Source organism: Pseudochaenichthys georgianus, chromosome 24 (genome assembly GCF_902827115.2).
Source record: "Pseudochaenichthys georgianus chromosome 24, fPseGeo1.2, whole genome shotgun sequence".
Classification (NCBI taxonomy): domain Eukaryota; kingdom Metazoa; phylum Chordata; class Actinopteri; order Perciformes; family Channichthyidae; genus Pseudochaenichthys; species Pseudochaenichthys georgianus.
This window is the reverse complement of record NC_047526.1, coordinates 8812298-8838459: the sequence shown is the minus strand read 5'-3', so window position 1 is coordinate 8838459 and position 26162 is coordinate 8812298. Positions and strand designations below refer to the sequence as shown.

The following is a 26162-nucleotide window of genomic DNA, read 5'->3' as shown; positions in this document are numbered from 1 at the left end:
CACTTGACATTATGGCTGTGGGCACTTTTGGTTTTCCTCCTAAAAAATGGGGCAGCTAATCTGGCTAAACAGCTTGTTTTCTATGAGCATGACTGTTTTTGTCTGTTGCCATGTTGACTTTTTTTTAAAACAAATGTTAGTTTGTATATCTCAGTAACTAGTAACTTACCTTATCCAGTACAATGTTATTCCGTCCAACTGAACCAAACCTAAAACCAGAACATCCTAGAGGTGCAGACCTACTCAAAACCATTACAATTACAATGAAACAACATGTTATGGAATTTTAGCGCTATCCTGCGGACAAACAGAAAAACAAACCAAAAACATAACCCGTGGTCATTTCTCTTGTTTCTCTCTCCTTCAGAGTTCCTCTCCAGATGGTCTAGTGTCCATCCTGAAGAGGAGGAGAGCCTCACTGGATGGGTTACCTCCCGAAAGCGAAATAGCTACTAAACAGAACTCCAAACGCAAGGTCCGCTTCAGTGAGCCAGAGGACGGCATTGAGCAAGGTACAGACTCTCCTGTAATGAAAACATTTATATTAGAAAAGTTTCAGGTTCAACATTCTTACATTTCTTTCTTGCAGATGAGGTAGGCGGAGATTCCTGCCTGATCCTTCTGCTGCTGTGTCTGGTTACCGTGGTGATCAGCATAGGCGGGACCGCCCTCTACTGCACGCTGGTGGACACTTACTCCAACATTTGCACCGACTTCACTCACAACGTGGACTTCTACATCATGAACATGCGGAGGTTCTTCGAAGGGCTCGGACGCTGGCTGCCCCTCCGGACTTAGACCTTTGTAAACAACTGCTATTTCAGACATGTGCACTGTAAAAGACAGTGTGGAAAAGAAAGCAAGAGTTCCTGAAAGCAACTGTAATCCTCAATGTGGGATCTACAGTACAAACGTTGATCTGACGCTGCCATCCAGAGTGTTTAAAGTTTAAACTCCTACAGTGACTGGAGCTTGGGTCTCTTGGCTCCCAAGACTTATGAATTTGAGCTATCAGCCTAAGATGTATAACGAGTGGGTGCTCAAAGCAACTAAACAGTAACACTGGTGTGCATGTTGTCGGAGAGTTCAAAAACTCCTACTTACTGCTGTTTGTGTGGACATGTTATCCTAAACTGAACCATACACAGGGGATCACAACACTTCGCAACAATGTTCATATTTTAACAGAAGAAGTTGTTTATGTGTGTTCAAATGTTTCCCTTACATTTTGTAGCTGATGTAGCTTTGTCTTTTGTTCCAGAGGATTTCTTGTTCTGGTTGTTATGTTTTGACCTACACATAGAAAGCTATGTTTGGAATAATTAGGATTGTATGTGTGTTGTTTTTTGAAAGATTAATGGGCAAAAAGATGATTTTTAAACTCATGTTACTATTATATTTTCCTCGGTTGACTCATCCCTGTAATTGAACATATTGTAGGGCTGTACACCTTATCAGACGACAAAGATTTATTTTATTTTGCAAAACCCTGATTTGACGTGGCCCATTATGAAAAGGATAACAGCGAGTCAATTCTACTATCTTATAACAAAATACATTTCAGTGTAGTTATCAGGATAATCATTATGTGATACAGTCATTTAACTCTACAGATGTTATACTTTTGGTTCCCAATGTTTCACGCTTTAGTGTATATCCCTAATCCTGGTCTAAATGTGGATTCATGATTATATCTAGTCTCCTCTTGCAGTTGGCAAAAAGGCTGCATCATTATCTTAAAAACCCAATGCGGACAGAAGATACATTTGGATTGTGTATGAGACAACAGATCACAGTCAAAAACAAGCAAACATTAATTTAATTCAAGTTTATAACACTATTTCTTCCTAAAATGTTTATATGTCCTCATTATCTGCCTTGGGAAAGGAGCTACAAAGATTGATCTATTATTTGTCATCTATTAAATGAATAGCCAACCATTTTTAAAAGTCTATTAAAATGTTGATATGTTGAACATATATTTGGCTTTTTAAATATGAATTCTGTCTGGTTTCTTTACTTCTCTCACTGACAGCAAATAGAATATGTTTTATGTCAATTGAGGACGTCAATGTGGGATTTGGGAAAGACTTATCGACTTTTTCTAGTCGACAGATTAATTGCAAGTGAATACAATAATTAGTTTCAGCCCTAAATGGGAGTGTTAGAATATCCAGTGTACATGGGTTATGCTGTCTTTGCATCATCTTGTCTAAAAGCAGAGATTTAGGGACCAAGAGTTGTGTTTCCTGTCCAGCACAAGTAACACAACAACAAAAATACGCCTGTTGAGACTACATTTTGTTGAAATGGAAACATTTAAATCTCACGGCATGTTTCTGCCATGTTGGCTGTTGATGTGTCAACACATTTGTATCTCTTTCTTAACTCCCGATTTGTTCTATCTTTCTTCCCTAATGTCCAATTGTGTGTTGAATTATTCAATCCGGTCTATGTTTCAATATTTATGTCCAGTTGTGTTCACAAGGGAATACAAACAATGATTCATTAATTTGCCATTGTATCTTCTTTTTCAATTCCTATCCCTAATTTAAGCTTTGGTGAAAATATGAAATGAAAATGTGTCACATTTATTAATCATCGTTTTTTTCGATAGACGGTTAAGCCTATTAATATTCATACCTCAACTTCACCACCAGATGTCAATGTCCACCACAGAATCACCAACCATTTTGTCAAGAAACATACCGGTTGCGGTCTACATGGCGATTACAGTATGGGGCAGAAGCCTCGTTTAAGTGTCGTGTGGAATATTTAGCTAATCCTGACCCACCTGTGCGTTTTACCTATTACGTTCACAATACTTTTATTTTAGGAATATATCCAGGCAAATTCACAGGCTACTGCTTGACATGTCGAATTACAGTGGCCTAGATTTTAGATATGGTCGCAACTAAGGTACACAATGCAATACAACTGGAACAAGATACCAGTGAGTAAACAAAAAATAAATTGTAATTTGTTATATTATCAACTACAAATTAAATGTTCATATACCACTGTCACCAGAGGTTGAATAGTTAAAAGCGTTGCTGCTGCGGTACAATCACAATACGTAATTTAATATGTCAGCATTTCAGCCAATCAGCGTCCAGAGCGGAGCTCACCCGTGAAATGCCTTCTCAAACCAAACAACGCAACAATGGCGGCGGCTGTAACTTCTAGTAGACCGTACCATATCATCATTTTCGGCGCAACAGGGTTCACTGGACAGTTTGTAGTGGAAGAGGTGGCCCGTTGTGCTGCAGAGAGTCCTGACGGAAGCCGTCTGAAGTGGGCTGTGGCCGGGAGAAGCAGACAGCGACTGGGAGATGTGTTGACAAAAGCCGCGGAGAGGCTGTGTATGTTTGACAGGCTGTGCTGTGGCTAACTGGGACACTATGTCAGCTGTCAGGCTCTTAACGATTACATGTCAGGCTGTTTCTCTGCCGCAGGACACTTTACTCACTTCACTGACAGAGGCAGCAGTCCAGTTGTTGTCGTTATGTATACAAATGAACAACTTTTAACTTGACCCCTAAATATAAGTTATTGTTAAGCACTAAAACAGCTAGCTTGAAAAATAGGTTGTTGAGGCTCACAGGTCAAAGTAACTGAGACACGTCATGTGGTAATGTGCAGCAATAAGAATTTAGAAATAGTTGTATTTATTTAATATGATACATGATATTGTCAGTTTTGCTTGTATTAACCCTGTGTTAAACATGCACATTTTATTCTGACATGAACAAATACAGTACCACAAATCAGATTAGGATTATGTGCAACATTCTTTCTCTGTACAATTGACTGAAAGATGATCTCTTCTTTCTTCTGTCCTCAGCTATGCCTGAGCTGAGGACAGATATTGAAATCATTGTCGCAGATGTGTCCATCGAGGAGTCTCTGGCCATCATGTGCCAACAAGGCCTGGTGATTCTCAACTGTGTGGGACCCGTGAGTAGACCCATATGGTGTTTCAAAGTATGTTTAGAGAGCAGGGAGGGTTATGGCAGATATATAATACTGATACTTTTTTGGTTTGCATCTGATCAAATACTACAATTTTAATAAAAATAACAGTCTAAGCCAAATTGTTTACCTTAAATGACTGTAATTGTCTGCCTTGTGTGTTTGCTGCACTGTCTCTACAGTGCACTTATTTTAAATTAAAACAGCATTTATTTGCACAGAGGATTAGAAACTAAAAGGTGATGTTGAACATTTCTCTTCATTATGTGTTTTCAGTACAGATTTTTTGGCGAACCAGTGGTCAAAGCTTGCGTAGAGAATGGAGCTCACTACCTAGACATATGTGGGGAGCCTCAGGTAGGAAAATAAATAATTGTCTTTTTCTTTGTCTTCTACCTATTTATTCACTGTGATGTCTTTTATGTTTTTTAGCGTGGTAATCACTGATCCTAAAGTCGACTTGACTAAAGCAAGTTTAGTTTGCACATAATAAACATTTGTTTGGTGTATGTGAACGTGTGGGTGTCCATCCTCTACAGTTCCTAGAGCGTATGCAGCTGGAGTACCACACTAAGGCGTTGGACAAGGGAGTGTATGTGATCGGCAGCTGTGGCTTCGACTCCATACCTGCAGACCTGGGTATTCTCTACACACAGAGGCAGTTCAAAGGTAGGCAACACAAGATACATAGTTTACTCGGTTAAGGAGATAACACGTCTTTTTGAGCCTTTAACATATTAAGGTGTATAGTGCTTAACACAAAAATGTATACATCTTGGATTTTCAGTTTGCTTACCTTCTAACAATTTAATGTTAATGAATAAATACGTGAATTTCAACAATGTGATTTTTTTCCTTCTGATTTCAGGAACATTAACAGCTGTGGAGGGCTTCCTGAACATTACCAGTGGGCCTGCGGTAAACAACTACAGCTCCTGCACTGCATGATGGGAAATGTAGTCTTAATATTCTTGCCAACCTTTTTAAGAAGTAATCTACAGTTGTTATAGTAGTAGCTATCACGTTAAACAAAATAAAGATGTGGCTTCAACAGTGGTGTATATTAAAAATAGCACACAAGTAAGTACTTGTTATATAAAACATTGCATTTGACTTTGCTTGTACTGAGTGAGCAGTGGAAGAGGACTACATTTTTTAAAAGCACTCTCAACAAACACTAGTATTGACTAACAAATGAATATCCCTTTGACACAGGAAGATCATTTAACAGAAGCTCTTGGGAAATTGAAAGGACAATAACAACAAAACAAAAAAATAGAATAACTGTAGAGCAGAAGTCCAACCTGTTATTGTACCGCCATACTGGCTGTTTGTGCAACTACTGCAGATTCAGTGTTTAACTAAAGTAATTCCCCGTAGGCTCAGGACACATTTGGAGTTTATTGAGGTGTATTTGAGGGGAATAGCCCTGTTCTTTCTGCCCTGTGAGAGAATTGATAGTTCCCTTTTGACCTTTGCAGGGCTCATCTGGTCACGATGCCACTTGGCAGTCTGCTGTGCACGGTTTCGCAGACAGCGGATCCCTCCGCCAGCTGAGGAAGAAGTTTGGCCAAAAGCCACTGCCTGTAGTGGGAGCCAAAGTCAAAAAGAGGTAAAGCTATAACTGAGCAATTGGCTAAAACACTATGCGTTAAATGTTTTCTATTGGAATGTAGGGCTTGGCAGCAAGTAGGAAAGGAAGCTGTACGTTGTGTGTCTTTAGTGCACAGCTGAGGGACTATCCCACTGGAATGTATTTCAGAGGCCCTATTATGCAGTATAGGGTTTTGTCCATATAAATGGTCTACAGAGGATCAAATCCCTGTGTTCCCTCCAGAGGAGTTTCAACTCTGCTTTCTCTTTTTATAATTGGGTTGGTTTGTTTGTTTGTGTCTAGGGGTTTTGTGTTTTTCAGCAAGGAGATGGAGCAGTATGCCATCCCATTTATGGGTTCTGACCCCTCAGTAGTCAGGAGAACCCAGCGCCACCTCTACGAGGAGGATCACCAGTCTCCGGTAAGATTCTATCGACATGAGAATTGACACTGTGTCTCACATCATTAGGCGCTTTCACACCAAGTACTTTTCCCAGGAATAGTTCCCGGAACTTAGTTCCCTGGACATCTTTAGTTCCAGAACTATCTAGTACAGTGGTTCTCAACCTTTTTTCAATCATGTGCCCCCTTTGAAAATAATTCAGCCAAGTACCCCCTGATCAGCGCAAAAACTATTTGTAAAGGAAAAAATGCCTATACAAAGAGGTACAGTACAGCGCTGCACCATCAGTGTCTGATTTATTAAAACAACAACCTTCTAACTGAGAAACACTTAAATGCTACATTTCAAATCTTTACAATCCATCACTAAATTCATGGCAAACCAATTTTAACATCATGCAATAACACTAAGACGACATTAGCTGCATTGAACTGATCTTTTTAATAAGTTGTATTTACAATTTAGTGAAACATGGGCTCGTCCTTCACTGAGGACCTTTGTCATTCTGACAGGGAGGCAAACTGCAGTTATTACACTTCGAGTTTTGAAATATGTGTAACTTTGTTAATATAAAACCCACACTGCTCAAACTTCCTTACTTATCCTAAAATTGGTATATTGGTATATTTATTTATGTTGGGGCGTGGGGAATGAAGAGAAAAAAAAATATGAGCATTTTATGAGCATGGGATTTTGACACCTCATATAAACTGCGCTATACTTTGCGGCCACACGCCGTTGCCAAGCAACGCTTATTGTTTAGGTGTCCTTTGAGAAGCAGGCAGTCATATAATTAACTAGAACTAGTTAGATCTGATAGATTTGGACATAGTATTTGGACGCGAGAGAGAGATCAGAGATCAGATCAGCTGCTGCTGACGGAGAACACCAGCTCTGCATGATCACAGCTCCGCCGCTGTGACGGACTGTTGAGCCGAACAAAATACACTAAGAGTTAGACATAACACATTTAGCTAGTTTATCTACTCTGGAAATAGCTAAACTAGTTATAAATATATGTATTCTTTACTGTCGGGTCACTTATTACAGGTTCAGCGAGCTGCACGAGACTGACGGGCTGTCAGGAGAGGGAGAGGAAAAGAGAGCACCCCGTTTATTTTTCCCATTTTATTTTCCAGAATTACTGTAGACCTTTGAATAAAGTAGTTCATCTACTATTAGTGTTTTTTTTTTTCATTAACATAAAATAAATCTCACGTACCCCCTGCAGTACTCCAACGTACCCCTAGGGGTCCGCATACCCCCATTTGAGAACCACTGATCTAGTAGATCGCGTTCACACCGGAATAAGTCCCTGAGGGAGGATTAGGCAAATGAAGCCGCTGACGTCACTTCGTCTTCTTCTGCTTTGGGTTTACTGGCAGGCCGCAAACAACTTCACAGCGTATACTGCCACCCGAAGTCCCCGGCCGGAAGGCCCCGGAGTTGGGGACTGGCTTCAGTAGAAGCTGCTGGGGGTGTTAGTTTGTGGCCTTGGGCAGTCCTTGCGGTTCTCTCTGTAGGTCCCACAGGCAGCGAACATGCATGGAAAGCCTTGAACAGCTTCGGGCTGGTGTAAAAATTATCCATGTAAATATGGTAACCTGTTCCGAGGTAACCTGCCTGCACCAGAGATACTACCACATCATACGACAAGCCGTGTCCGGAGAGGATGTCGCTTTTACCAGTGTAAACAGAAAAGTCTATTGTGTAGCCATTCCTCGAATCATCTATGACGAACAGCTTGAATCCCCACTTGGTTGGTTTGGCCTTCATGTACTGGGTCATTCCAGTCTTCGCCTTGGAGGCAACCATCCTCTCATCCACAGCCAGAACCAGGTATTTATGGGGATGGTAAAAGGCCTTACGCGCAGTCTTGATGGTGTCCACAAGTGGTCTCAATCTGAACAGTCGGTCATGGTCGGGTGTGCCCTTTTTGCTGTCGTTCTGGACATCCTCATCAGGGTCGCTGAGATGCAAGTTCCATGATATTGTCCTGTATCCGTCACGTGACATGACCTGTGCGGGCAGAGGCACTGACACAAAATGATCCTGCCTCCAGTAGTCCAATACATTGTCCAGTTTCAGCAGGGCCATGTATAGAAGCAGCCCCATGTATTTATAAAACTGTGGGACAATAATTATTATGAAGTTCAACACACACACAAAATAAACCTATTGTTCATTTTCGCGGTACTCCCCACAAATGGCAAGTGCACATATAAATAGGTCTATGACAGTCTCATCTGTACAGAACAGTATGATGAAATACATGTCTATAGCCACTATAAATGTCTCCGCTGTGGGACGAATAAAGGATTATGTTGTTCATCTACACATGTAACCTTACTTATACACACCAAAATAACGTTTACACACAGTAAACGTTTACTAATCAAGAGTCTATTTTGTCCGAAGATAAAGTTCATGACGGAAAAAAAAGGTTGATAAACCTATTGTTCATTTTCGCGGCACTACTAATGGCAAGTGCACTAAGTTATATTTACACTTACTCATCTTCAAACGGATCCTTGCTGTCCCTGTATTCTTCTTCTTCAGAAGAGTCGAAGCCTTCAGTTTCTGATGCGCCATCTTCTTCACAAATAATATCCAGCGCGTCCGCAACGGTAAAGTTCCTTCGAGGCATTTTCTCTGTCTATGTATCTATCTCTTCCTCACAGACTAAAAGACTAAAACTGATGGGGGACACCTGTTATATATATTTGTATAGGTGGGTAGGTCCTTAGATTTCTCGAGTGTCCATTGGTCATTTCAGACCGACATGGCTGCCGGCCGGCCAAGATTTCCTTGACTGATACACGTATCCACCAATCACACACAGTGTAGTGCCGAGTCAAGCTGCTTTGAGCGGCTCTATTGGCTGCTGTGCCCTGGTTACAGTCTCACAGGAGGTGCCGCTGGAAAGCTACACTTCCAGCGATTCCGCGGTTATCTGAATCATATTTCTACTCCTTATAATCGAAAATATATGATTTAAATATGCGCACCTGCGCCGGCGCGTCCACCGACTCCAGAGGGTTAAACGTTTTTTTCATCCATTTACCTGTTTGTATTACCCTCTCTTTCCCGTCCACAGGTCCAATACACTGCCTACGTGGGGATTGGTGGCCCTTTCTCAGTGATGAAGCTCTTCTGTGGCGGCCTTCTGTTCTGGTTCATGGTCAAATTCAGCCTGGGCAGGAAACTCCTCACCACGGTAGCTACATTTATTTATTTTTTAATCAACTAACTACTTTTTTGTTCCATGTCACTTTGTCATTTGCTGTCCAAAGCCGATAATATCAGTCCCTTAGTAGTGGAGTTAATTGAGGTCTACTAATGGGCTATATAGGGTTTAGTGCATGTAAATGGTCTTCAAAGGCTAAGTTCACGAGTTCACTCCAGAGTGAGTTTCTTTCCCACACACTCCCCCACCTGCCTGAAAGCCTCCCTTGGACTCCTTTGTTTACTTCCTCAACATGGTGACATCACGCAGTAATACTCACGCTCCTATTGGCTAGCACTCCAACACACTTTACGTGATAGGCTAAGGGGCGGGAAATGTCTATAAGCGGTTGACCAATCACAACAGAGCCGACCAGCTAACCAATCCGAGCAGACTGGGCTCTGGTTTCAGACAGAGGGTGAAAAGAGCTTTTTGAACATTACATGATGGAGACACGTCACACAGTAGAGACACTACGTGCAATCATTAAGCCTGAAAATGAGCAGAATAGGCTCCTTTAAATGCAGACAAAAGGCAACAGCTCTGATACTACTTCATGCTGCGAGTGGAGAAATGTCTCAAATCAACATGGATTATACACTTGTATTCCTTGTCAGCACTGCGTAACAGTAAATGATCAATATAGAGTAAATAAAGTATGTGTAATGTATTAGTTCCTTACAAACTTTCTTTTTTGTCTTTCCCTAAAGTTTCCATCGTTCTTCTCCTTTGGCCTGTTCACCAAGTCTGGTCCAACGATGAAGCAGGTAACACTCCTGATGAGTTAAACATGTGTATCCTCTCTGTAGCTTCTTTGGACAGCTTGCAACATGGCTGTCGAACATTTAAAAAAACAACAAGAAATAGAAATGAAGCTGATAGTGATAGTGAGTCATTTAGAGGCTGTGAAGACCTATTTTCTTTCTGTCACTTTAAGCAATGAGGTCCAATAAATGAACAGTTTTTGTTATTTGAAACGAGAGATTTTTTGCTTCTATATTCAAAAAACAGTATTACATTTTAACTTGTCTTCTTATATCCTCGACATGGGAACAAAGGAAAAAACTAAACAAAAATTCACCTAGTTTTTATTTATTACCTTTTTGTATGTGATTAATAATCTCTTCACAATCATTAATACTTTCAAGGCATATAACTTAGCATTTCTGAGCTATTGAATATTCAAGTTGTGAATATTTCCTGTTACAAAGAGAAAGACTTGAATACAATGTAAGTATGTTTGATGGTGTTTGACCGTCATTGATGATCAGTTCCTCTCTCATTCTCCTCGCTCAGATCGAAGACACCTGTTTCAGTTTGACTTTTTTCGGGGAGGGGTACTCAGAGGGGACTGATCCCGCGCAGGGCCGACCCAACACGAAGATCTGCACTCAGGTCATAGGAGCAGGTAAGAACTGCACTCAGCTGATGTTTAGTACACTTCTATTACTGTTTAACATACAGCCACAGACATTAGACCAGTCCCAGATGTACATTTGTTTTAAAGAGTAATTATGGTCATTTTCAGGTTCCTATGAAACCTGAAAACAAGCATAATACGGCTCCTCTTAAAGGTTGGGTAGGGGAGTGATTGTAAGTTCAGGTCAGGGGTGTCCAAACTACGGCCAGGAGGCCAACTGCGGCCCGTGTTCCACTTTTAATCGGCCGGAGCAAATTGTCAAAGTATAATGGAATATGGCCCAAACAGGAAACCTGTGCTTGTTTTATATTGTACTTCTTAAATACGTAAAGATATATTACACACTATATTTATGTGTTAATAAGCCACATTTTCAAATCAATTCAGTCAATTACAAACACTATTTGCAAAACAAGCTTGAACTATATTCCTATTCTAAGAAATGAGCTGCAAACTAATAATCACAAATAATGACACCTTGTTAATGGAAAGCTGTTATGTCCGCTGTGTGTTTTCTTTAGGCATATTCAATCATCAAGAATAGTTGACCTACATTTGATTGATTTAGCTAACTTGTAACTGAAACCTTTTGGGACACCCCTGGCCTCGGAGATGAAGCCGGTTGGGAGACTCAATCCAGTCTCTGTGCATCTCAATGGAAACAAGTCCTCTGTGAGGTCTAGCCAGAGCACACTGGCCCGTGATCCCTGGTACTCAGAGTCGAAGGGAAAAACATCTGTCTGTTAAACAGCAAAATCCGATTTGTATGAAATCAAAAACATCTGATTTTACATTCATACAATTCAGTCTGATTTAAGGAATACTACAACCACAATATAAACGTTTATATGTTAAATCCTAACCAGGCGTAAGCTTAAATCCTTCAAGCAATCTTTGTTTTTCTTGCATTCCTCCATGGTTAACAAAGAATGAAAGGACTTGAGAAAAGTCTCGGTGAACTGAAGTACATTTTGCCAGCCTTAAACCGCAAAACTATAAACCCCAGATTTCAACTTAACGTGGACGGAGAAATTGTTTTAAATTGGTAATTCTGTTGGCGAAGTATTCTCTCACACCCTAATTAGATATCAGACTTTAATGCACATACAATACTTAACAGTGAAGTTGGTTTTGGTCCTTTTTATTTTGCACCTTTTGACCCCCACCTGTTTGTTCTGTTTCCAGAGCCGGGTTATGTCGCTACAGTTTCTGCTATTGTCCAAGCAGCCCTAACCCTGCTGAATGAATTGCACTCTCTTCCCAGGAGGTCAGTCTGTTTTCTTCCTTTGTGTTGTCCCATCTATCAAACAAGTTTAGACTTTGTGACACCCTTCTATTTGATCTACTCTAAATCTGCCTACATTCATACTTAATCCCACATTCTCTCTCACAGAGGAGGGGTGTACACTCCGGGAGCTGCCTTCCACAAAACCAGTCTGATCGAGCGTCTCCAAAATCACAGCATCAAGTTCTCAGTCAAAAGCTACGACTAAAACGCTCACGCCACTTCCCAGTTACCGGATATCATATTGTAACCGATGTCCACGGTGGATGTTGCCCCGCTTTCCAACGAGTCAACATAACCACTTTAAGCGTGTGTGTGTGTGTGTGTGTGTGTGTGTGTGTCACTGAACCCGGCAGCGACTGGTTATTGGTGGTCAGTGGTCGTGGATCCGAGGGGTCAAAGCTGGGAAAGGAGCTATCACAGCAGGAAGAGAATCATTGGCTTGTTCAAAGACACACTTCTACACACTGGCCTCCTCTCACTAAAACCCCCGGATCTCTACATCTCTTAAAACAGCAAACATGTGTTGACTATGCATTAATGAAAATAAGCTGTATTGATTTAATCAATAATAATCTTCATTTTCAACACTTATTAAACACTAATTTAAAACAGAGCAGAAACTATAGAAATATGATTAAATAGGAAATATGTATTAGACGCCCTATTAGAACATTTTTGTTCTGAAGTACATCAAAACACTCCTGGAAGAAGCGTTGATATTGTTGAATACATGTTTGGCTCTATAGTAAGCGTGAAGTCAGTATGTTTGTTTTAAATAGTGTAAAATCAAGAGTATTTCACTTAAGTCGGTCCTGGAAGAGGATGCATGGCCGTGCCTTCGAGCACCTTCTCATCATCTCACTGTATGATAGACAAGACGTTGGGATACATTTCAAACCTTTGAAGTGTTCTTGCAAGCTTACAGTTGTGTGTTAACTAATTAAACACTAAGGATATACTATTACAGGATGAGCCTGGCTATGTTCTGATGCTGTACCAACAATGCATGTATCTTCTAACGAGCATCATCTGTGTATTCAAAGCCTGGTGTCTCATTCCTGTGTGACACGGCTGCATTGTTGCCCAATTAAAACCATATCAATGAGCCACGATGTTATCCTCTTCTTTAACTCACTCCCACAGTCATTGTCCTGCTGCAAGTACTTACCAGGCAGGGCACCAAATCCACAGCTGGAGGTGGTCCTCCGTAAACGAAGATCATTTGTTTGATCACCAGCCAAATGGCTATGAATTTTAACAGCACTTAAAGAGGCCCTATTATGTTTTTGTTGTGTTTTCCCTTTCCTATAGTGTGTTTGTGTGCATGTAAATGGTCTGCAAAGGCTAAAATCCCAAAGTTCCCTACAGAGGGAGTTTCTCTCCGGCACTCTTTGGCTGGTAAATGGGGCTTACCTTGAGCCCTGGCCCCCACAACATGCGCAGTTTGATGCTGTTTGAGTAAAAACTCTATATATGTCTGACTTAAAGGGGCCCTTTTGGGCTATTTGCGTTTTTCCCTTTCCTGTAGTGTGTTTTATGTTTGTATGCATGTACATGGTCTGACGGCCCGTCCACACAGCAGCGTTAAAAAAATCTTGAAAATCTAAGGGGGGTGGGACATCTCTAAGCGGTTAACCAATAACACACACACTCTTGACACGTTCCCTTTTTCATACAAAGTCCACCTGAACCTTAGCTCAACTTTGAGAGATCATTTCGTACGCTTTTCCAAATCTGATCTTCCAGACCTGATGTTTTGTATATATAATAATAGTTATTAAACATTGTGAACAGACATTCCGCAGGTCATGAGTAACCCACATGATACAGTGGAGAAAATAAGTATTTGATCCCCTGCAGATTTAGAAGTTTAGCCACAAAGAAATGAACAGTCGATAATTGTAATTGTAGGTTTATATAAACAGTGAGAGTAAGAATATCACAAAGAAAATCCAGAAATTGATATTAATAAAAGATACCAATTGATTAGCATTTGACTGAAATAAGTATTTTCAAAACATGTCTTAGTACTTGGTGGACGCACAGAGGTCAGACACTTCTTGTAGGTCGCCAGGTCTGTGCACATCTCAGGAAGGATGTTGGTCCACTCCTCTCTGACGATCCTCTCCAAATCCTTCAGGTTTCGAGGCTGATGCTTGGCCTCTAGAAGCTTCAGCTCCCTCCACAGATTGGCCACTAGCCACGCCTTTGTTGCCTTGGCCGTATGTTCAGGTTTATTGTCCTGCTGCGAGACCCATCCAAGACCCATTTTCAGTGACCTGGCTGGAAGAGGAGGGTTATAGGCCAATATGTTCACGGTACACGGCCTCGTACATCCTCTCCTCGATGCAGGGAAGCCGTCCTGTACCCTTAGCAGAGAAACACCCCCAAAGCATAATGTTTCCACCTCCATGCCTGACGGTGGGGATGGTGTTCTGGAGGTTATAGTCAGCATCTCTCTTCCTCCAAACACAGCAGGTTGAGTTGATGCCAAAGATCAACATGTTGGTCTCATCTGACTACATCGTCTTCTCCCAAGCCTTCTCTGAATCATTCAGATGTTCATTAGCAAACTTCAGACGGGCCTTTCATGTTCTTCTTGAGCAGGGGGTCTTCAGGCGCTGCAGGATTTGATCCATTATGGCATTGTGTGTTATCAATAGTTTTCTTGGTGACTGTGGTCCCAGCTGCCTTGAGATCATTAACATGTTCCTCCCGTGTAGTTCTTGGCTGATCCATCACCTTTCTCATGATCATCATACCCCACGGGGCGAGATCTTGTGTGGAGCCCCAAACTGACGATTGATGCTCATTTAGTCTTTCTTGTATTTCTGAATAATGGCACCAACAGTGGTCTCCTTCTCACCGAACCGCTTTCTGGTGGTCTTGTAGCCAATCCCAACCATGTGAAGGTCTACAATCTTGTCCCTGAGGTCCTTAGACAGCTCTTTGGTCTTGCCCATGGTGGAGAGGTTGGAATCTGATTGGTTGATTCTGTGGACAGGTGTCTTTTATACAGGTAACAAGTTGATATTAGGAGTACTTTTTTAAAGGAAGATTACTTATTTAACCGGGCTGTGGGAGACAGAATCCTTGTTTTTTGCAAGGGGATCAAATACTTGTTTCCCACAGTTAAATGCAAATACATTTTTATCTTTTATATGATGTTAATTTCTGGATTTAGTTTTTGATATTCTTACTCTCACTGTTTATATAAACCTACCATTACAATTATAGACTGTTAATGTATTTGTAAGTGGGCAAACCTACAAAATCTGTAAGGGATCAAATACTTATTTATAATAATACATTGTATTTTTATAGCGCTTTTCCAGGTGCGCAAAGACGCTTTACATTATGTTACTGGACACTTTATCCTTACAATACTTTCACATCATCAGGTTTCATTCCATTCAATACTGTGGACAATACCCGCAGGAGCAATTTGGGGTTAAGTGTCTTGCCCAAGGACACAGAGGCATGCTCACTGCGAGGCTGTCAAGGTGGGATTGAACCGGTGCCCCCTGATCTGAAGATGAGCGCACTAATCCACTGAGCAGCAACTGCTGATTCACAAATCAATCAAAGTATGAAATGTAATTATTTTTACATTTTAAATGGATTTAACTAGAAACATATTGAGGTTTGCGAGACTCCTTGTGTATGTGAACAATCAACTACAGGTATAAGATTCGTTATGTAATGATGGTTTTATTATTACATTTCAATTGTCTGATTATGGCTTTACATGGCATACATGTTATAGAATGTCTAGTCTTGTCGTTAACACTCTGAGTCTAATATGTTGTGTTTGTGACAGGGGCCGGCTACGTTTATACATATCTCAGTAGGTGAATGCTCGCATAGTATGGTTAAGAGGTAGTACCCATAGAGTCCAGTAGAGGGCGGAGCCTGTGTAAGATATAACAAAATACAGGAGTGTACCTTGTTAGCTAATGTTAGCTAGCTGACATTAACGTTACACATTACACTCATTTAACACTCACAGAAACCTTGTACAGCCGGTCCCGCATGCTGGTATTTACGGAACTGACTAACTCCCCTTTTGTGTAATAGCAACATGCCCAGACTGTAATGATTTCCACCTAATTTAATACTTTTCACCTCATTCTGGTGTTGGTGACGTGTATTGTGCGAGACCAGAGATGTAGTTTATTGAGCGGTTTCACACACAAATAAGTGTAACTTCACAGTTTTAAGACAAACTGTGACTTTTTTTACTTGGAAATGATTTTTTAAGATTGACAAACATCATGGCACAATTCAAACGGGATCGAAAGATAACTTTTCTCTCGCCATAGACTTCAATACATATTTTTTCTGAAATAAGGTCCCATGGAGTTCCACCGGAAAGGGAGGGACTTCGGCTCTTTATGGCCCTTCACTCTCTTGGATAAACCAATCAGATTTTGCCATGATCTCCATTAGCGAATCATATCAATACTATCCTTTTCTTCTCTGCTGCTGTCATTTGACATATCAGTACAAAATAATTTCCCACTCACCTCCAGTTCTTTTCACATCCAGGGCCAAGGGTTCTTTCCAGGAGAATCCGAACTCCATGTCAAATCTATGCAGATCTTCAGTGTCTCGACTCAGTGGGGGGAGGCGGTATTCCTGTATAACTCATGTATCACCATTCACCACCCCCTAAAAGCTGATGACCTCTCAAAAAGCGATCAAAGACTCTTCACATTTCTAAATATGATGGCGCATGTCAACACTTTTTTCCTCTCTTAAAACATATGTTGATCGAACATTTTGAATGAACCACATCTCCACATATCAGGGACTGTATAAGTACTACTCTGTGTGCACACCAGATGGTGCTAAACTGCCTGATTATGGTATCTTGTATTTGAATAGCCATATTTAGTCCATAATGCTTTACAAATGTTAACAGTACTGTTGAAAAATTGATTATGCTAAATAACTAATAAACACATTCTATTTTTTAGCAGCTTTTTTCATTGAGGATTTCTTTAAAACAAGTGGATGTCCATGCTGCACTTTAATTGCCATTATCCTTGTGATTAACAATGTTTTGGCCCCACTCAGGTGACATTATTTTGACACCTAGTACAGTGTGGGGTACTCCTAGTAAACTAAAGTAAATGCTAACATTCAACCGAGGACATATGTTAGTAAGGATGTTCAAACTAATTGAAAATGTCATGTTTCGTCTGACATTTTTGGAAAAAGGGTTCTTTACCTGGGTGTGGATATTTAGATAGGAATATCTTAACCATTCTTCTGTTTGTACATTAAATATATAGGAACAACCAACCGCCTGTTAGCTTAGCATATAGAATGCAAACATAACATAACCCTCCATAAAACCAAAACGTGTTATTTTCACACTTTTGTTTCGGTTTCAGACATGGCGCTGCCAATCAAATCTGATCAAAATAGACCAGCAAAATCCTGATAAGTAGGGGTGTGTTTCCCCCCAATATATTGTTGCTTAATATATAATTTTTAATATAAATGCTTTTAGTTGGTGGACAAAATGGCTTTGTGTTTATTAGCTGGATCCAGGGCCGAAGGACTTTTTAAAAGTAATTTATGAGCACATCTCTGATAAACAAGATTTGCTTTAGCATGACAATTTGTGGAGAAATTAAGCTTTTACAGATCCGTCTATTAAATCAACTAACTGTTAAGTTGACTCAATCATATGACTGAGTGATGGTCTTATAGCTTGATGATTTGGGAAAATATAGAGGATGCATCTTGGTCATTTCTTTAATCCAAAGTGATAATGTATCTGCACAAAGCCTATACAAATAATATAATTTGTTGTCTGATATTGTAATGATCATGTTTTTTGGTAACGCTGGATACTTCTCACCTTCAACGCCATCTTGGCTAACAGAAGCTATGTGTAGGGTGACCAGGTGCCAGAAAGCCAAACGGGGGGCCGAGAGTCAGGGCCGTCCCTGGCCAATTTGGGGCCCCAAGCGACATTGTGAGATGAGCCCCCCCCCCAACAGACAGGAGTGAAACATTTTTTTTTGGAAACAAAGTACTTTGCAAATATAATTATTTTTCTTTTTAAACATACTCCTAAACTGTTGTCTTAATTGAGTTAATTGTGTAATCTGCAATGATTTGCAAACCAAAATGTTGCTTGCTAGATATCCATTGAAGGCATAGCAGCCATCTTTATTTTTAGACAATGACTCTGGTCAAAATTCATAAACTGAGCAAGTCTTCAAAGTGTACAACATGGCAGTGTACTGAGGGAAGTATCCAAATTGAGCCTGTGTTCTACAAATCTTATATTTTGTTGACTGTCACTGCATTAATCATGTTTTTTTGTAAAATGCCTGTGCTGCTTTACGCCTAGAAATTATGCCAGTTTTAGAGCAGTTAGGACAAAAATAACTAATATAAATGCTAAGCCTTAGTGGTGTTTCTCTTTAAATATTACCCTGGACCTTAGAGAAAGAGACTGTCAACTCACAGGAGCAATAAAGACAGACACGGCTAGGGTTTATTACTTTTAATCAATGCAGCTAGCTACAAAATGTCCACCACTTTACACACTGACAGGATACAGAGAGGGAGTCTTTAATATTACATGCGTTGAGGACATCAATCTCACGGTCTAACCTATTGAGTCATTCAGGATTAGGTATTCAATCACCTTACTCTAACTACTTGACATTTTGGCGATTTGGTGTGCATAGCTCTAAAGTACAGAAGCAACAAAAAAAAACCTTTGTATGTATTTTTTTGTTTCAGAGTATAGTTATTGTTGTTCAATATTATCATTATTGTTACCATTAACAAACGACACGGGGAGAATAAACTTACAGATACAATCTTCTTATAAAAGTAAGGTCTCTCAGAAATATGCCTCTTTGCTTTACATTGCAAACGTTTATTTTCTTTCAGAGCATCCAAAACCTATGTTACAGTACACACCCAGTCCTCATCTTTCAGCACATAATCAACATCTTCATCACTGAACTGCATAATCATTTAGAAAACAGGTCATTGTTTTTGCAATACAACCCCAGGTCCTGTTATGTTTTCATCTTTAACTCACTTTTTAGATCCTTTTGCATTATTTTACAACGAGATGGTCACAGTTGGTAAATATATCGAGACAAAAAGAGTGGCAATATTGCAAACTTGCAGGAGTATGGAAGGATCAACTGTGTCCTAATACTGAGCATGCGTTTTGTCAAATTGCTACTGCCAAGTTATCATTTTTTATATATATTTTTCAGACAGGTTTTATTTATAAGACTAAAATCTACCATTTGTCATGCAGAGAACGCACAATTCACATCACTTGGAATGCAATGCCTAATACAGCTACAGAGAGTCTAGTTGCACATTGTCAAAACAGTAACTCAGTATGATTGCGATGAAGGAAAATGTACCAACGACTGCCTTTTGATTGTAAGTGCTCTTTGCAATCCCATTCACCTGTATTGTCTCTTAACTTATGTCTTATCCCTTTTTGACGTGACAACACCAAAATAAGGAGCATGTCAGTAGCCTAAATGGAATGACACAATTTTACTAAGACGATACTGAGATACTAATAAGGAAAAACAATAGAAACAAACATCTTGTATAGCATTCCTATTATATACTTATCATCCAGAGCAGTGTACTTTAATATATATATATATATATATCTATATTATATATGATAGATAATAATATATGATATATATATTTCGATAAAGAGAATAAAAACTTCACAGGTGAGCTAGAGAGCCTTCAAGTCAGCACTATATACAACCTTTGGAAAGAATGATATACGGAGTATAAGAAATCATCTTTTTACGAGGACAATCATCTTGAAAAAGCTCGACAGACAACACACAGAACAACATTTACAATGCGAAGGGGAGGTGATATGTGCATGTGTGCAAACCTAGAAGGTCAATACCATGATGAAAGCATGTCAGCGCCTGTAGATGTGTGGCGCGGGACGCCGGGACCACCGCGCTCTGGGCTCGGTGTGTTTAGCCACTGCCCAGCATCTTTGTGGCGCGCTGGTTAGCCTCGTCAATCCTGGTCTTGTTGGAATCCGCCTGGGTAAAAGAAAAGGGGTGACGGTTAGAATATCAGTTTGATTGTTTTGTGGTATTTTGAAGTCAGGTTTACAAGAACACTTTGGTACTGTTTGCTGGTGGTCGTGCTATTGCTACAAGTAGATGGAGATGGAAGATGGCAGTTTAACAAGGTGTATGCCATTTGGCCATTTGGCCTCACATGGTTCGCATCACCAACTCTAAGCTAAAGGCGGCTAATGTTAGGTGTGATGACATTTAGTCACTTGGTAGCAACCGCTGTTATTAAGACTCATAGAAGCTTCTGACAGTCATGAATGTGGTATTAACTAATATGTTATGTCGTAGAATTAAACGGGAAATCTCCTAAGTTTGTGTTTGCTTGTGTCTAACCAAAAACAGATTCAATTTTCTTTCCAGACCAGGCAACCGTAAGTGGAAAGATGCTAACTAATCTCCGGCTTTTAGAACTCATTCCTGCACCACTCTATTGCCTGACTTCTTAACTAAAACAACAATAGTTTACGTTGCAGGCCCTGCATGCTGGAACCTGTAGCACTAAACCACATCTTCTCTTACCACCAGAAATAAGGGTTTGCCAAATCAACCAGGACTGTAATCTTTTGTCATTAAGTTTTAGCCAGATAATCTGTTCAAAACTAAAATATTAACCTTAGTGTAAATTAATCAGGTACTTACGGGAAACTATTTAGGAAAGGGGAAATATTAACGTTATCTCTATCTTTACAAATAATACATTTGAAATCCCATAGAGAGTCAAAACTGGCTTAAATAAGTGATTATATGCATAAAGAACAATAAATAAAAAACCTTAATCTTTATAAATATCTAAATTATCTGTAGTGTAAGATAAAAATGCTATGAAATCTTGTCGTGTCATACCTTGTCCATGATCCTGTCGATCTGGCGGTTCTGGGTGTCGATCTCGTTGCCCATGTCCAGGGCCATGTGGCGCAGGTTACCGATGATGCCACCCACCTGCTCCAGGTTCTCGTCCATCTCATTTTCCCGGGCATCTTCTGTTACCCTAAACAAACACATAGACAAGGGCAGATTTAAACACTGTGTCGTCTGCATAAACACGAGGGCAAACACACTATTTTTCTTTTTGTATTACTATTTACTTGCACTATATTTGTTCTGTTTATCTGTGTTTTGTGTTGCTCAGTTGGAGAAGCCTGTGACACAATATTTTCATCGGCATAACTACACAGTAGCTATGTTGGTATGACTAAATAAAGAAGCCTGCTCCTTCTGTGACTCTCACATCCACATTGAACCTTGTTCTAGTCTCTGAAGAGCAGGCATGTCCTCAGACCATGACAGTAGGAGGATCCTGTGCACAACTACTTTTGATATCGCCAGGTTTCCAGCACTGGTTAAATTCTATATACAGATTGAATATCAATTGAGAAAACAATAAAAATAAATATATCACGGACATTTGATATGGGTCTGTGTCTTAACTATGACATTACTATATAACACAAACTGAAATGACTAACAGTAAGGTTATGACGCTGACTAAAAATAATATCTTGGACAACTAGGTAAAATGAAAATGTAAGCGTCTAAACTATTTAAGTTGCCTTTGCACAATGTTGCCTTTGCACAATGTTGTCAAATGTAATCAACATGTATTCAGTATTGTATCTAATATCAAAGTAGATATTGTCTGTAAACCAGGATTTCTTAGTCCGACAGACTATCTGGAGTGTAGTGAAATGTGCTTTAGCAAAACCTGTCTGCATCAGGATATATCTGTCGACAACGTTTCCATTAACCCTTATGTTGTGTTCAGGTCTCCTGTGACCCGTTTCAAGTTCAAATGATATAATAACTACGCTTTTCTTTTTGTCGCTGCTTTTAATTGAACTATTCATATCTTAGACTGCACAGTAACTTTTATCCTTGTATTTTTTCTTTTAATGTTTAATTGAACTATTCATATCTTAGACTGCACTGTAACTTTTATTCATGTATTTTTTCTTTTAATGTTTATTTTATTAGCTTTTCTTTTTAATGACTGATTTTAAATGCCATTTTCTTAATGTCTTTCATTTTTTGTAAAGCACTTTGAATGGCCTTGTGTTGAAAAGTGCTATATAAATAAACTTGCCTTGCCTTGCTCTAGTTTTTTGTATTGGAACAAGGCTTCATGATATCCTCCACAACAGCTATATAAACACTACAAAACTGATTTTGACAATTTTTGCCAAATCTGAGGGTCTCTAAAAAAAAAAAGTGTATAATTTGGTGTTCGGGTCTGGGGAGGCCCAGCAGAATTGTTTTGGGTGACTCGAGGTCAAATTTGGTCCAATCAAGATTCATCTTTGACTTTAGACACCCCCCCCCCCTTCATCAACTGTAACAATAGTTTTTCGCAACATGCACCTGGTCTCCCCTCCCTCCGCCCCCCTCCCCTCACGGGAACTCGACCTTTCTCAAAGAATATGTACACTAACACTTGAACCTGAACACAAATATGCACGTGTGCAATATGTGGTGTAATGTGTTAAGGGCCATAACATTAAATTACAACAGGATTGTACAGTTATGAATGCATAATAAGTTAGTTATGATGTAGTTAAAACAATATTGGATGATAGTAATTTGTTTGGTGTGTTTTGGACTGAGATAAATCATGGGTCAAAATGTACCCGCGAACACCATGAACGGTGGCAGCTTTTGAACACAACACAAGGGTTAAAGGCTTTAGGAGTGTTTGGGCAACGTTTCCATCAACAATGTTTCCACGATTCGTTTGATGGCTTCTGGACTGTTTGGGTTGACAAGGATTGCACCAAGAGCTTCTCCATGTCTTAACTTTGACATTTTTTACAGTATTTCTTCACTTCGGTAACTTCGAGTAGGTCTCTTCCTGTTCTTTTTCAACCTGAAATCTATTCGAACCCCAACACGGACACTCCTATTCCTCTAATGTTCATACATACCTTTCAGTACATACTTTTTTTTCTCCCTTCCTCCCTTCCTCCCTTTCTCCCTTTCTCCCTTTCTCCCTAGGTGTTTCGATACGTAAACCTGAAGCTGCTCTCTTACCTGCGGATGAAGCCTCCACTGATGGCCATCTGTTCACGCTCGTCCACCACGCGGGCGGGCTGGCTGGCCACCACCCCATCCTGGTTTTTCCCCCAGGCCTTGCTCGCTCCACCTTTCATCCTGGCCACCGACAGCGAAAGGGAGGACGAGGAGGGACAGTTAATCAACATTTTAACCCTTATCATAATTGACCTCAACCAGGCTGCTCCCATTACCTTGGATTTGAGGTACTGCAACAACACATGTCAATATGTGATCAGCTGACACGGGGGTGTTATTTGGTTTCATGCATCCAGCACATCAATATATGATGGGGACTAGACTAAGTCAAGCAAAGCTTAGCAGGCAGGGACTGGTTGGTGAATTGGGTTTAAGTAAAGCTGTATTCTGCTGTTACACAATAGTAAGGCATGCATTTTATTAGCTAGCACATGTTGGGTGACTCAGTGTGTGACATACCTTATCCTTATTATTTGCAAGTTAAATTCCTACTGGCAGTTCTGTGTTGCTGCTATGAGGACCCCCTCCCAATCCCACAGGTACATGTCCCAGTGTGACAGATAACAGAGAAGAGACAAGCTTTTGGCAGACACACAACACAGAGGACTGTCACGTTGTTAGGATGGACGACGAGTAATGTGTAGAACAAACTGCCAAAAGGAAACGAAACAAAACAAGAAACTGGAGGTAGTAACAGAGAATAACAGCATGGTGAACTAGACCTAACCTACTCTAACACCCCCACCCTTTGTTTTATGTTTTTTTTAAATGTCACCGCTTTTTTCTTCCAGGTTCAGAGTTGGATGTCAGGTGGCAGTGAGGCAGAGGAGTAAAGAGTGTGTTAAGGATGACACTAACACCCATTGTTTAATCTGTAGCTGCTTCTGTCTCACAAATACAGCTGTGCTAACACGATATGCTATCGCAGCGCTCCATGGCTCTGTAAATGTCACCTCGCTCTGCCTGTCAAACGTCACACCGCCTCAGCGTCTGTTTTGGCACTAAAGAGTCGGGGATAGAAAGGGAAGGTAAGAGAAGGAGGTTCATTGTTTATTTTATTTTATGGTTTTATCATGTTTGTATCTACAACATGTTAAGGCACTTTTCGTGGCAGCACAACCAAACACCTTTCACCACTCAAACAGTACACTGATATTTCTTCAAATGTAATCGAGGGTGACCAGGCATCCTTGTTCTCCAGGCAAATGTCCCTGTTTCAAACTGCGAGTCGAAAGCAACACGCAAAGTGAAATCATATTTTATGTGACAAGAAAGACCAGGCAGCGAAGCCTGCCAGTTGACAACTCAATGGTGTAGTGGTTGTGTTGGCCAACAGAGGGGGCTGCTTGCTCCAGCAGCTGCATAACTATTCTTATTCTACTTCTATGTAGTAGCATATACTTGCTCGTGCTACATTTGTAGAAAACTCAAGCCCCTAGAAAGGGAGCTGGGCATTAAAAAACATTTTTGTATTGGCCAAACGGTGATACTACAACTTCTGTGTAAGTCCGCTATACTGTAGTCCATTATGGGCCCAAACAACCCTTTTGCCATTTACTAACTTTGGGAAAGGGCCGTCGTTAAGTCAGCGTATATTTTTTGTGGTGCTAAATCAACTACACAGTACGAACTATTGAATAGGCCTATTTAAATAATTACATCCTAAAAGTTGTAAAATTCAATAGAATTTGAATCGAGTAATTTTCCTTTCTGTTCATTTGACTGAGCCAAGACTGGTCTGGACGTAGTGGATTAGAGAAGGGGCTAAAGAAAAACACAAGTTCTCAATGGGCCCAGCGACCCAGATGATCCAGGTATTTTTGTTTTCGAGAACTAGGACATTTTGGCTTCATGTGCATCCCAGGGATGAACTAGGTCCGGCCTCCAACGTTGTATCTAGTTCTCTCTCTCTCTCTCTCTATATATATATATATATATATATATATATATATATCAATGGCAAAACTTGGCTAGAAACTATCAAGTAAATTCACAACATCATCATTTATGTCTTTTCAAGAAGAGCCATCGTGATGAAAATAAATTATTCTGACAAATGCATCTATAGGTTACTACATGTACATTGTTTAGTTGCAAATCTTTCTGTAAATTATTTTCTGTACTATTTTTTGTTAATTATTTAACATAAAGGACCACTGTTGTTTGCATTTTATGCTGTTTTACTCTGAATTTCATATGTTCTTTTCTATTCTACCAGTACCACTAAATAGCTGTTCAGATTGTTTTTTATATATATTTTGCTTATAACAAGAACAATTATATTCAAACAGATTTGTTACTTCGTTTTTACCCAATATTATTACTGTAGTGCTTTTTACAATTATGTTTGATACTTTAATGATATTGATTCACGCATCTGGTCATCCTAAATTAATCACATACTTTGATATCATCCATGTAACAATAATCCATCATTTCATTGCTTGTATTGTAGCATCAGTTACCGAGTTTTGTAAATCCTCAGAGTGCTGCGTTGATGTATTCTTGCTATATCAGGAAGGGCGATGGCTCAGCCTCCTACACCGGTTTTTTAATTGATAGAAATAGACCGAGGCTTTGTTTAGCTCCCTGTCCCTGCTGACACACGCTGCTCTTGTCTAGTCCTTTCTTTTCGTGCTTTCTTCTTTTAAGGTTTTTCTGTCCTCTTCCCTTTTGATCAATTCTCCTCTCCATCACGTTCCTTTCATTTGATACCCAGTTTGGTCCCAATCAATTTGCTTCCCTGCAGTCTCATAATGGGGATCAGGCACTCCTCTAATCAGTTTCCCTGTGATTGAACTGAAATGATATGATGAGATCATTTGAGGATTGCAGATCCTGTAGACTAAAAACTAAAATAATTCTTATCTTATTCATTCCTATCCACCAATCAAAGACCACTAACAGCATGCAGACAGCCGGAATCCGAATGCATAGCAGAAAACTAGGAGTCAGCTGACTGATAGACAGCCAGCATGCTGACAGGATTGAAATAATATCTTGACACGTAAGAAACCGTCTAGAAACCGTCTGTATACGCATTAATTTGAACTCAACTTCCCAGCCGGCTGCCATGCCACTCTCTGATACGGCTGGCCTACATGTGAGCGAGTTCCCCACG

At 40.0% G+C, this 26162-nt stretch overlaps 3 protein-coding genes across 5 annotated transcripts in view; 2 read left to right on the top strand and 1 right to left on the bottom strand.

The window, feature by feature from the left end:
* The window catches only part of cnstb (consortin, connexin sorting protein b), a 46422-nt gene extending 43910 nt beyond the window's left edge, over positions 1–2512 (top strand). The window contains exons 10-11 of the mRNA XM_034076666.1: positions 368–512; positions 590–2512. Coding sequence (XP_033932557.1) covers positions 368–512; positions 590–798 — 354 coding nt within the window. The 3' untranslated portion in view covers positions 799–2512. The remainder of the gene's footprint in view (positions 1–367; positions 513–589) is intronic.
* A 603-nt stretch (positions 2513–3115) lies between these two features.
* On the top strand, positions 3116–13008 carry LOC117439985 (saccharopine dehydrogenase-like oxidoreductase). Its single transcript, XM_034076158.2, has 12 exons — positions 3116–3362; positions 3845–3957; positions 4249–4329; positions 4512–4641; positions 4841–4890; positions 5454–5584; positions 5870–5987; positions 9067–9186; positions 9906–9962; positions 10492–10603; positions 11801–11882; positions 12009–13008. Exons 1-12 carry the CDS (start codon positions 3164–3166, stop codon positions 12106–12108), a joined length of 1293 nt encoding a protein of 430 aa, XP_033932049.1. The 5' UTR covers positions 3116–3163; the 3' UTR covers positions 12109–13008.
* A 5406-nt stretch (positions 13009–18414) lies between these two features.
* The window catches only part of snap25a (synaptosome associated protein 25a), a 51541-nt gene continuing 43793 nt past the window's right edge, over positions 18415–26162 (bottom strand). For all 3 annotated transcript variants that reach the window (XM_034076234.2, XM_034076232.2, XM_034076231.2), the window contains 3 exons: positions 23042–23161; positions 20864–21008; positions 18415–19981 (listed from right to left, as the gene is read on the bottom strand). In XM_034076234.2, the coding sequence (XP_033932125.1) occupies positions 19913–19981; positions 20864–21008; positions 23042–23161 (334 nt within the window). In that variant the 3' untranslated portion in view covers positions 18415–19912. The remainder of the gene's footprint in view (positions 19982–20863; positions 21009–23041; positions 23162–26162) is intronic.

What these genes read in the sequence shown, in the direction of transcription:
- LOC117439985 (XM_034076158.2), top strand. Translation starts at nt 3,164, where the DNA reads ATGGCGGCGGCTGTAACTTCTAGTAGACCGTACCATATCATCATTTTC. An exon ending in CACACAGAGGCAGTTCAAAG is followed by an intron (nt 4,642 to 4,840) that starts GTAGGCAACACA and finishes TTCTGATTTCAG; the next exon opens with GAACATTAACAGCTGTGGAG. An exon ending in GGAGCCAAAGTCAAAAAGAG is followed by an intron (nt 5,585 to 5,869) that starts GTAAAGCTATAA and finishes GTTTGTGTCTAG; the next exon opens with GGGTTTTGTGTTTTTCAGCA.